At 37.4% G+C, this 12,653-nt stretch overlaps 1 protein-coding gene across 2 annotated transcripts in view; it reads left to right on the top strand.

Moving 5' to 3' along the window:
* Window positions 1-10,375, top strand: part of SLCO6A1 (solute carrier organic anion transporter family member 6A1) — a 58,716-nt gene extending 48,341 nt beyond the window's left edge. The window contains exons 11-14 of one of the 2 annotated variants that reach the window (XM_060201207.1): window positions 2,898-2,959; window positions 6,910-7,047; window positions 8,747-8,921; window positions 10,263-10,375. In XM_060201207.1, coding sequence (XP_060057190.1) covers window positions 2,898-2,959; window positions 6,910-7,047; window positions 8,747-8,895 — 349 coding nt within the window. In that variant the 3' untranslated portion in view covers window positions 8,896-8,921; window positions 10,263-10,375. Of the gene's footprint in view, window positions 1-2,897; window positions 2,960-6,909; window positions 7,048-8,746; window positions 8,992-10,262 lie in introns of those variants that run through there. The other variant, XM_060201206.1, reaches the window with a different exon arrangement.
* Window positions 10,376-12,653: the final 2,278 nt, after the last annotated feature.

The raw sequence follows: 12,653 nt of genomic DNA, 5'->3' as shown, positions 1-12,653 counted from the left end.
GGCTAACATAAAGCTTTAATTCCTTAATCTTATCTATTTTAAAGTCTATCATGTCAGATATGAGAATAGCTGTTCCTGCCCTTTTTTGTGGGCCATTGGCTTGTATGATAGTTTTCCATCCTTTCACTTTAAGTCTGTGTTTGTCTTGTTGAGTTAGGTGAGTTTCCTGTAGACAACATATTGTTGGGTTGTGTTTTCTGATCCATCTTCATACTCTGTGTCTTTTAATAGGTGATTTCAGGCCATTGACATTTATTGATATCAAAGATTGAAGATATTTTAACGCCATTCTTGAAGAGTTTTAGAGTGTTTTGATATATGTCGTATTTGTGGTGGTCTGGTTGTTTATAGGAGACCTTTCAGAACTTCTTTCAGGGAAGGCTTGGTGATGGTTGCTTCCTTCAACTGTTGCTTGTCTGAGAAGGTTTTGATGCCGCCATCTAGCCTGAATGACAGTCTAGCAGGATATAGTATTCTTGGCTGATAGCCTTTCTCATTGAGCACTCGATAGATATCTTGCCATTTTCTTCTGGCCTGTAGTGTTTGTATGGAGAAGTCTGCTGCTAATCTTATGGGTTTTCCTTTGTAGGTGACTCTTTGTTTTTCTCTTGCAGCCTTGAGGATCCTTTCTTTTTTTTTTTTTTAATATTTTAAAAAAATATTTATTTTATTTATTTATTCCCTTTACCCCTATTGTTTTATTGTTGTAGTTATTATTGTTGTTGTCATTGTTGGATAGAACAGAGAGAAATGGAGAGAGGAGGGGAAGACAGAGAGGAGGAGAGAAAGATAGACACCTACAGACCTGCTTCACCACCTGTGAAGCGACTCCCCTGCAGGTGGGGAGCCGGGGTTTGAACCGGGATCCTTATGGAGGATCCTTTCTTTATCCTTATTCCTTTCCATTCTAAGTATGACATGTCTTGGTGTCTTTAGGTCTGGGTTAATTCTGTTTGGGACCCTCTGGGCTTCTTGAATCTTTATGTCTTTGGTTTTGTCTAGACTAGAGAAATTTTCAGCTATTATGGCCTGGAGAATGCTTTCTTCCTCTCCTTCTCTTTCTTCCTCTGGTAAGCAAATAATGTGTATATTGTTTCTTTTGAAGTCATCCCATAGGACTCTGTTGTTGTTTTCAGCATCTCTTAATCTCTTTTTGAGATCTCTTACTTCTTTTTTAGTTGTCTCTAATTCATCCCCAATCTTGCTAATTCTGTCTTCAGCCTCATAGATTCTATTCTCTCTGCCCTCTACTGCTTTCTGGAGTTCATCTATTTTGTTGCCCTGCTCTGATACTGTTTTAGCTTGTTCAGCTAGTTGCATTCTTAGCTCAGCGATTTCAGCTCTCAGCTCTCTAATAACCATGAGATAATTAGAATTTTATTCCATATTCTCATTTGTTGTTCCTGCATTTCTGATTATAATTTTTTCAAATTCTTTACTCACTCCTGTTATTATTTCCTTAGCTAATGTTTGGATGTTGAACTTGTTGTTTTGTGCTTCACCCTCTGGAGGACTTTTAGGTAGACTCTTGTCCTGGTTTGAGTCTCCAATATTTTTTCTTGTTGTTTTAACCATTTTATATATTATGTTATGAGTTCCCTTTATCAGTACTTTTCAAATTATTGATCACTATTGCCTGGATTGACTTGTGTCTAAGTAATTTAATTAAAGGTTTTACCGTGGTGGAAGTTAACAGTTGTTTCAATCCCTGAGTTGGAGCTCAGTGGTTTAAAAGCCTCTTTTTTTTTTTTTCTCCCTTGTAGGCTATGGGAACCTGATAGCTTTTAAACTATCAATAGGCTTCTTAGCTTAATCACTGACTCCTGACCAAGAGATAAAGCAGGGTGTGGCAGAGATAATCCAGTGGTTATGCAAAGAGACTTTCACAGCCCCTCAGCTATGCCACCTGAGTTTCCCGGTTAGATCTCTGTCCCCTGGTGTCCCTCCCTGCCACTGCTCCAGACTCTGAGGGTAGTAGCAATGGAGACTCAGAGTTGCACTTGGTGAGTCTCTGGGGAGTCCTCTCTTCCCTTCAGCTGTCCCCTTGTTGGTGGAGCAGACTGGAGGTGGTGTCTCAACTGATAAACTGCTGAACTGTTAGCAGTCACTTAATCTCTCCTTAGGCTTCTCTCTCCTCTCTGTCACCAGCCACATTTGTTTGTACTCACGGGTGACTTACTGGGTTCCTGTGGTCATTCTAGTCCTGTCTTGTTTCAGTCCCGGGTGGTCTCCTTTGGTATTCCTAGTTGATCCGGGAGAGGAAAGGAGAGGAGAGGAGAGGAGAGAAAGCGATCTGCTGCTCGTAGCTCTGCCTCCAGAAGTCCTCCTAAAGCTTTAATTCCTGAGGAGAAATGTGTAGTACCTAGGAAAAGCGACTAGAAGACATCAGGAACAATGGATTCATAGTGGAGGCGTGGAGCCCTAGTGATAAACCTGCAGACAAAAAGAAGAGAGAGAGAGAGAGAGAGAGAGGGAAGAAGAAGAAAAAAACAAAACAAGCAAACATACAAAAAAAACTGAACTCGGTCAATTTCTCTCTCTTTTTTTTTTTTTTGCTCCTGGAGGGTATTTTTTAAAATTTATTTTTGTTGTTCTTGTTGTTAGATAGGATGGAGAGAAATTGAGGTGGGCGGGGAAGACAGATGGACACCTGCAGACCTTCTTTACCACTTGTGAGGCGACCCTGCTGCAGGTGGGGAGCTGGGGCTCAAACTGGGATCCTTCTACTGGTTCTGGCGCTTAACCCGCTGCACTAATGCCCAGCCCCCAACTCTGTCAATTTCTAAAGAGCCTTTGTCTAATTGATTGGCATGATAAAAATTGCTTTCAACCTAGCAAATCTTCTATATAGTTACCAGTAATGCTGTATTGATGATGCCATTGTTATTTGCTTACAGGAGTATGCCAGATAAACAGCGTCTAATGGCACTGTATGTGAGCTATGTGATGTTGAAAATTGGTATGGATTTTGGAGATTTTTTTCCTTTGAATTATTCTTTTCTTTTACATGTGTATAATTCTACGTGCATGCTTACAACATCAAAAAATATTAATGGAATATTGACACAAAACAAATGAATGGGGAAGTTCACTTGAAGAATTTAAGAGATTTTATTCAATCTAAAAAAAAAAACCTAACATATGCACTAACAATATATTTAATTAGAAAAGGTAATTTATTTGACCATAAGTACATCCATCAAGCTCATACAAGTTATTTGGTAATCTGATACAAAAACACTTCCTAAATTCTGCAACTGCTTTGATGTTTAAGAAGTTACAAACCTAAGCAAATATATTTAAAGACATATTCACTAAAGATACTGAATATGATATTTTCAAGGATTCATAGAAAAATTGATTTATTGAGGATAATGTAATCTATTCTTCATACTTTCTTAGAATAGCAAAATCTGGGTTTTATATTCACATTATGAGTACATTTGGATTGCTGATCTGAAATGTGTTGGTGGACTAAGAAATAAGACTGAATAACAAATGATAAATAGAGTCAACAATATGGACACACCTAATTGTGACTCTGATAGGGATCAGACAAAACATTTCCTATCTATGATTTGTTAGCTGTCTGGTGTAGAGTGTTATAACTACCTGAACATTAAAACATCTTTTATATTAGACAGTGGTCTACTAGATTGGGCCAGATTTAAAATGGAAGAGGAAATCTGAAAGCAACCCAGGTGCCCAAAAACAGATGAGTGGCTGAATAAGTTGTGGTATATATACACAATGGAATACTACTCAGCTATTAAAAAGAGTGAATTAACTTTCTTTTTAAAACATTTTTATTTATAAAATGGAAATATTGACAAGACTATAGCATAAGACGAGTATGTTTCCACACAATTTCCACCACCAGAACTCCATACCCAATCCCCTCTCTTGATAGCTTTCCTATTCTTTAACCCTCTGGGATCATTATGGGGTACAGAAGGTGGAAGGTCTGGCTTCTGTAATTGCTTCTCCACTGAAGATGGGCATTGGCAGGTTGGTCCATATTCCCAGCCTGTCTCTCTCTTTCCCTAGGGGGCAGGAGTCTGGGGAGTCAAGGCTTCAGGACACACTAGTGGGGTCATCTGCCGTGAAGTCAGGATGGCATCATGGTAGCATCTAGAACCTGGTGGATGAGAAAGAGTTAAGATATAATGCAGAACAAATTGTTGACTAGTCATGAACCTAAATGCAAGAATATTACAGATGAAGATTTGGGGTTTCTGTTTTGGAAAAAGCTAGTAGGTCTATTTTAGGTATATTCCAAAGGGGCCGTGACTTCATTAGTTTTTGCCTGAGCCTTATATCTAATATCTGCATATTAGATAATATCTGGACCCAGGTTATTGTCTGGGAAGATGGTGTCATAGTTGGAAAAAGGACTAGAAACCTGGATCAGGGAAGAGAGTAGCTCCCAAATATGGGAAAAGTATATAACTATTGTTAACTGTAAATCCTACTGATTTGATCTGGGGCCCATAATCAGCACAGGAGCCTATGTAACCTATGCCTCCCAGGTCTGAGCTCGCATTCTGTGGTTAAGGCTAGGAACATTTCAAGCCGCACTAATTTCAGGTCCCATCTTCTTTGGGTGGTAGGTAAAGTATGTTGTCCAACCTCCCTTTGGAGAATGGAACATCATCTACCATTGTTGATCTACATTGAGGGCAAGGTCAGATGGGGCCCCACAAAGGGGTCCATTATGTTGTTCTTGATGGAGATGACCAGTGACAGTGGCGAGAGGTATCTGTTAGAGGTCTAGGCCCATCATGTCTATGTAGAAATCCTAGGACTCCCTGACCAGTGCCCCAGGTGATGGAGTGGCCTGGTAGTGACTAAAGAGTCATTAAAGCATGGCAGTCTCTTGCTCTTATTCAGCTTTTATAGTCCTTACTTTGTCTGACACAGTTAGATTTGGAGTGATTGGGGGATGTGTAATAGGAGGTAGATGAAGAGGGTATCTAGATCTAAGTAAAAACTATTTGGTTAGGTACTTTATGGTGTCTTTTTAAGTCTTTCTACTTTCTTCATTTACTGATTCACTGCAAACTGTTGTGTACTTTTGCTTTAAAGTATATATTTTCCTCTAAAATATGGATACATCTGCCCTATCTCATGGGCTCTGGTATATATGAGCTAGAAAAGGTTTCATCAGAGTAATGAAGCTTGAGGGCTGTCATTCCACACCTGACATTTCTAGACACAGTCAGAAGTGAAGCATGCCGAGGTGGTACTGGCTGCATTGATTAGGTTGGGATCAGCAGATGCAGTATCAATTGGTATGAACTGAGAGAAGCATGTAGGAAAGTGAGTCCCACCCTAGAGGTTCCAGGCCTGGGAGAAATATGGGCTCTATAGAGAAACGGGAAAGTTCTCCCTATCTTGGATAGAACTTGAAGAAATCATATTAAGTGATTTAAGTCAGAAACAAAAGAATGAAAATGGGATGATCTCACTCAGAGACAGAAGCTGAAAAACAAGATCAGAAGGGAAAACACTAAGCAGAACTTGGATTGAGTTGGTATATTGCACCAAAGTAAAAGACTCTGTGGTGGGTTGGAGGGTTCAGGTCCTGGGACATGATGGCAGAGGAGGACCTATAGGAAGGATTAGAATGTCATGTGGAAAACTGAGAAATGTTACACATGTACCAACTACTGTACTTTACTGTTAACTGTAAACTGTACCATTACCCCCCCAATAAAGAAAAAATATGAAAGAAAAGGAAATTAAAGTAAAAGGCCAAAATAAAGAAATAAAATGAGACTAGTATAGCAAAAAAGAAAGAAAGAAAGAAAGAGAAAGAAAGAAAGAGAAAGAAAGAAAGAAAGAAAGAAAGAAAGAAAGAGAAAGGAAGGAAGGAAGGAAGGAAGGAAGGAAGGAAGGAAGGAAAGAAGGAAGGAAGGAAGGAAGGAAGGAAGGAAGGAAGGAAGGAAGGAAGAAAAAAGTTAACAAAAGTGCGGATAGCTGGTAAGATAGCCTGGCCTGCTAGTCCACCTGCTTTGGCATGCATGAGAACCAGGGTTGTGTCTGATCCCCAGTACACTGGAAGAAACTTTGGTGTTCTGTTGTCTTTCTGCTGCTTGCTTTGTCTTTCTGTTTCTTTTTATTTTTTTTTATTTTTTTTTTTTTTTTTTGTAGAGATTTTCTTTATTAATGAGAAAGACAGGAGGAGAGAGAAAGAATCAGACCTCACTTTTAGTACATATGCTACCAGGGATTGAACTCAGGACCTCATGTTTGAGAGTCTAATACCTTATCCACTGTGCCACCTCCTGAACCACTTTCTGTTTTTCTTCCTATCTGACATAGTCAGCTTGTAGTAGTGAAGTCTTGAAGAAAACAAAACAAAAACAAAAAAATGAAAGGAAGAGGAAAAAAAGAGAAAAAATGTTTGTGATGTGAACTAAATAAGAGCATGCACACCATTCTAAAAAAATTGCACATCTATTTGGTTTTTTTAAATTAATTTATTTAAAGGTATAAAGACTTTAAAAGCAAACTAGTCATTGTTTCTTGTTACTAAAAATCCTTGCATAAGAAATTCATAGATAATTGGGATATCAGGTGGTGGTGCACCTAGTTGAGCGCACATGTTACAATGTACAAGGACCCAGGTTTGAGCCCCCATGCCCCACCTGCAGGGGGAAAGTTTTGCCAGTGGTGAAGCAGTGCTGCAGGTGTCTCTCTGTCTCTCTCCCTCTCTATCTCCCCCTTCCCTCTCAATTTCTGGCTGTTTCTATCCAGTAAATAAACAAAGATAATTAAAAAATTCCTAGATAATTTTAAATATGTTTAAAGTGATGATGACTATATATGTAATAAATTTAATTCTTAGAAAAACTATTCTGATTTTAGTATTGTTTTTTTGAGAGCTTATTATGTTATTTATTATAGGGATTATACCTGGGCTAGTGGTTTTTAGACAAATAAGGGAAATGACTTGTTTATTTCGGGATGATGGAGAGTGTGGAAAAAAAGGAACATGCTGGTTTTACAGCAAGACAAAAATGGCTCACTTACTGATAGGAATATGTAAGTAAGCTAATCTGTTGAAGAAATTTAGTGATATAAAATTGTTTTAAAGACTGGTCATTCAGGTAGTGCACCCAGATGAACACACATGCTACCAATCACAAGGACCTAGATTTGAGCCTCCACTTCCCACCTTCAGTGGGGAAGCTTCACGAGAGGTGAAGCAGATCTGCAGGTATCTCTACATCTCTCTAGCTCCCTCTCCCCTTTCAGTTTCTCTTCATCCTATATAATAAAAAGGAAAGGGGGGAGGAAAAAATGGCCTCCAAGAGCAGTGAATTAAGTTGAGCTACAGCTAACTCTTAGAATTACTGTGCAAGGGGCCAGGTGGTGGCGCACCTGTTTGAGCACATGTATTACAATGCACAAGGACCCAGGTTCAAGCCCCCGGTCCCCTCCTGCAGGGTTAAAGCTTTAAGAGTGGTGAAGCAGGGCTGCAGGTGTCTCTCTGTCTCTCTCCCTATCACCCCCCCTCCCTCCTGATTTCTGGCTGTCTCTATCAAAGATATAATACTGAAAAACAGAATTATTATGCAAAAGGGTAGCTTCACAAGCAGTAGAGAGGTACTGTAGCATCTCTTCTTTATTTGTATCTTTTTTGAGGGCAAGATGGTGAACACTGGGTTGAGTGTGCATATTACAATGTGTAAAGACCTGGGTTCAAGCCCCCAACCTCCACTGGGAGAAAGCTTCATAAGAGGTGAAGCAGTGCTGTAGCAGGAGTCAGTCTCTCTCTCTCTCTCTCTCTCTCTCTCCCTATCTATCTCCCCACTCCTCTGCCAATTTCTCTGTTTCTATCCAAATAAATAAATAAGATGTTTGCCTATTTTTTTCTTCCTCTCTTTCTCTACTATCTGAAAAAAAAAAGAAAAAGTTCTAAAGAAGTGGTGGAATCATACAGATGTGAAGTCCCAATGAAGTTCTAGTGGCAAAAAGAAAGGAAGGAAGAAAGTTAGTTTTTCAGAGATCATTCTACAAAATAAGAAACTGTTCATTATTATTATTATTATTATTATTATTAATTTTGCTAATAGGGTTATCACTGGGGCTTGGTGCCTACAGGACAGCTCCACCACTCCTATCAGCTATTTCTCCAAGTTGTTTTTTTTTTTAAATAAGACCATAGAATAAGAGGGGGTACAATTCTATACAATTCCAACCTCCAGAGCTCCATATTCCATTCCCTCCCCTGGAAGCTTTCCTGATCTTTATCCCTCTGGGAGTATGGACCCAGGATCATTATGAGGTACAGAGGGTGGAAGGTCTGGCTTCTGTAATTGCTCCCCGCTGAAGATGGGCATTGGCAGGTTGATCCATACTCCTGGCCTGTTTTTTTCTTTGACTAGTGGGGCAGGGCTCTGGAAAGGTGGGGTTCTAGGATACATAGGTGAAGTTGAAGAAAGATTGTTCTTAATGAATTCCTCTTAAAATCCTGCTGGGCCTTGTAATTTTATTTTTTAATACAATTCATTACCTTGCTTCTTCCTGAAAGGGGAGAGCTTTACGGGTGATGGAGCTGTGTTTCTCCTCTGATTTTCTCCTTTTCTATCATTCTCTTCGCTATTAACTACATTCTGTACTTGGAAAATTGATAACTTTAGTGATATATAATTGCCTTTTCCTGGTAAATAGTGTTCTATAAACATTGTTGCTTTGTATAAATGGAACTACCTGATGACTGTATTTTGTTTTTAATCAGGCTTTTTTGGCAAAATGTGCACTATTGTCTTCACTAGTATTGCATACAAACTGTATAAAAATTTGCAAAAAGAAGTTAATAAGATGTCTGTAACTGAGAAGACTGAGAAGACTGCAAAAGTTAAAAAAAAGAAAGAAGAAATAAACTGATCTATACTAGGAAGAAACATCATTATGTAAGAATGCAAGCACATTGTAATATTACCAATGATGTATTCATAAATTAAAGATCACTTAATGCATAAATTTATATGACTTGATGCGTTTTGAGTGCAAACAATATAGACTTTGCAGTTTAGCCAGGATTTGTAACAAATATATGTGTAATGTTTTCAAAAGAAACAAAATACTTAAAAAGAAATGAATGAAATGGACTTGAGAAAATACACTAAAGCTAGTTCTGTCTACAATTATATTCTATATATTAGTTATTGACTTTTGGTAATACACTGTTATCTAGTTTACATATAGTTTGCTATTGTTACTTTGCATGGGGTTATGAATGTTTGTTTTTCAAAATATAATTAGAAATTCCAGTTCAGCTTATATTAAAATATTAAGGTATTATTATACTTTATTATTCAAATAGAGACCATTTTAAATATGTTGAAATTAAAATTTTATTTATTTGTATTAGTTAGAACTGTTTTCTATTTAAAATTAATTTCTTATTATTGGATAGAAAGAGAAATTGAGAGGAGAGAGGGGAGATAGAGAGGCACACTGTAGTTTGTGCTTAACCAGGTGCACCACTGCCAGGCCCCAGAAATGTTTTCTTAGAAAGTTTCTCTCATTACATGTATCATGTGTAGCTCATTTGTTCATGCTTCTTTAATTTTAGTAGATATAACATTGAATTAAATTCTCTATTTTTACCTTGACTTAAATTTCACTGGTTAAAGTTACATCATATAATCTAATTATCTGTCCTTCTCATGCTAATAATTAAAGAAATACTTTGCATATGTGCTTATCTCTGAATAATATAATTAAAGGTGTTTTTGTTTTCTTTATGAAAAAAGCTACCTCGTGTGGTTTGATATTTATTTTTCTATTTTTACATTTTCTTGAATGATCAATCATAGTTATTTCATACAAAGTGATATTCATATTTGAGTGCAGAAAAATTTAGTATTTTCTTAAATTTACTTACATATATTTTATTAATTATTTCATATATCATTTTCTAACTATCCAACCATATATAAATTTACCAAATTTTGAATTAAAAATCAGATTGTTATAAAACAACAACTTCTCTACAATGTTTCTTTTGTTCTCTTTGAAGAAGTCACAAAAAATATTATCTTTTGTTATATTCAATGACCTTGAGCTTAATGGCAGACATTACCCTATTTATGTTTATTGCTGATCACAAAAGAGTCAAGAAGCAGAAAGCATTTTCATCTTATTACATAGTTTTATTCCTTACCTTTAACATACTTTCATAAAAGTATATATGCCAGCTTTTATGTGAAACCTGATTGATTGACTACTGTTTTTGTTTGAACCAATAGGACTGAAGAATTTTTGAGGACAAGCGGGTAAATATTCTTATCTCCTTTAATTCAACGGGATCTGTTGCTGTGCCCTACGATAAAAGGGGGGGGGGTCATAAGTGGTGTTTACCTAAATTACCTAGTATAAAAGTATTTATAATAATCTACATTTTCCAAATAAAGTAACTTCTTGTTAAACATTTCTAGTATGTTTTTAAAGTATGTAGTATTTTAAACATCGTTGTGTATAGTAAATTTTATTAGGAAAATTTTAGTTTATAGTTTATAATAATGTTATATATATTTTAATACTAAAAATACAATTACTAGGGGGCTGGGCCGTAGTGCAGCGAGTTAAGCTCACATGGCACAAAGCGCAAGGACCTGAGTAAGGATCCCGGTTCCTTGGGAGTCAGCTGTAGCGCAGCGGGTTAAGCGCAGGTGGCGGTGGCGCAAAGCACAAGGACCAGCATAAGGATCCCGGTTTCAGCCCCCCAAGCTCCCCACCTGCTGGGGGATCACTTCTCAAGCAGTGAAGCAGGTCCCTAGGTTTCTTTCTCTTCCTTTCTCTGTCTTCCCTTCCTCTCTTTATTTCTATGTCCTATCCATCAACAACAACAGCTATTACGACAATAACAACCACATCAAGGGTAACAAAATGGGAAAAAATAACCTCCAGGAGCAGTGGATTCGTAATGCTGGCACCGAGTTTCAGTCATAACCCTGAAGGAAAAAAAAAAAAAGATGCGATTACTATATTTATAGTAATGTTAGGTCACTTACAGCCTTAATATTTCTAAATATACTTTGCTATATATAAACTATTTAAAATTTGTCAGGTTTGGATATCAAGTCAAAAAATAGCAATTGGACCTACATTAAAAGTTAATGTAAAGTGAGATAAACAAACAAACAACAACAAAAACAAGGACAGAGGACCTAGTGGAAGTTGTATTGTTAGGTGGAAAACTAAGAAATGTTATGCATATACAAACTATCGTATTCACTCTGAAAGGTAAAACATTAATCCCTCAAGAAAGAAAAAATAAACAAAAAACAAGAACAAGTATCAAATGATCTCACTTATAAGCAAGACATGGTAAATAAGAACAGGGAGGAACACATAATAGAAACACAAAGTGAAATGTGGACTGGGCAAAGGTCTCGGGAAGGAGGGGGAGGTAGGAATGGAAGAGAGTCGTGGGGCCCTGGTGCATCATGATATTATACTCATATCAATGGCTTCACTGTAAAGCATTAACCCCCTCAATAAAAAAAAATACACCAATAAAAACAAAACAACAAAAAGTACTTTCGTATATGCTTGTATCGTACTAGTAGTATCTGTATAACTTTTAAGAAAACAAAAGTATGATAAAAAATTATAATTTAGGAAGTAATGTTATGACTTTAGACTTCATGGGGATGGGGAGGTAGCGCACTGGGTTAAGCGCATATAGTACAAGGTCCCTCACAAGGACTGCAGTTCCAGCCCAGGCTCCCGACCTCCAGGGGGTCTGCTTCACAAAACAGTTCTGCAGGTGTCTTTCTCTCTCTCTTTCTATCTTAACCTTTCTTCCCTTCTCAGTTTCTTTCTGTCCTATCCAAACAGCTGAAAAAATGGCCACGGGAGCAGTGGATTTGTAGTGCTGGCACTGAGTCCCAGCTATAACCCTGGAGGGAAAAAAAAATTATAGAGACTTTAGATTTGATTATAGCTACTTGCTATCACTGAATACATTTCTCTGTTAGGAATTAATTCATAAGAAGACTGGTAAGTCAAGAAATGAAGTATGTGTAACTCAAATCCATTAGTAAGCGTCAATTTAACCACTTCTGAAATAATCTAGGAAGCACTTTCACTATAAAAAAAGAAAAGGAAGGGAGTTGGGCAGTAGCACAGTGGGTTAAGAACACATGGCGTGAAGCACAAGGACTGGTGTTAAGTATCCCAGTTTGAGCCCCTGGCTCCCCACCTGCAGGGGAGTCCCTTCACAGGTGGTGAAGCAGGTCTGCAGGTGTCTGTCTTTCTCTTGCTCTCTCTCTCTTCCCCTTCTCTCTCATTTCTTTGTCCTATCCAACAATGACGACATCAATAACAACAACAATAATAACTATAACAACAACAACAAAAGACAACAAGGGCAACAAAAGGGAAAATAAATACATAAATACATAAATACATAAATAGAAAAAGCCAACCAAACAAACAAAAAGACAGAGAGAGAGAAGAAAAGGATAATAATAAATAAAACCATGGGGGGGGAAGCAGTTAATAATCCTGTAAAAGTATTATCTTTGGTGTTAGTTCAAATAACTTACTGTTTTAAAGAAACAATGATAATGTCTGCTGAAGCTGCCTGTGTAAATGTAGGAGGTTTATAAACGGTAGGATGTAAATTTTGGATG

Source organism: Erinaceus europaeus, chromosome 11 (genome assembly GCF_950295315.1).
Source record: "Erinaceus europaeus chromosome 11, mEriEur2.1, whole genome shotgun sequence".
Classification (NCBI taxonomy): domain Eukaryota; kingdom Metazoa; phylum Chordata; class Mammalia; order Eulipotyphla; family Erinaceidae; genus Erinaceus; species Erinaceus europaeus.
The sequence above is the reverse complement of the archived record's forward strand: the minus strand, read 5'-3'. Positions and strand labels throughout refer to the sequence as shown.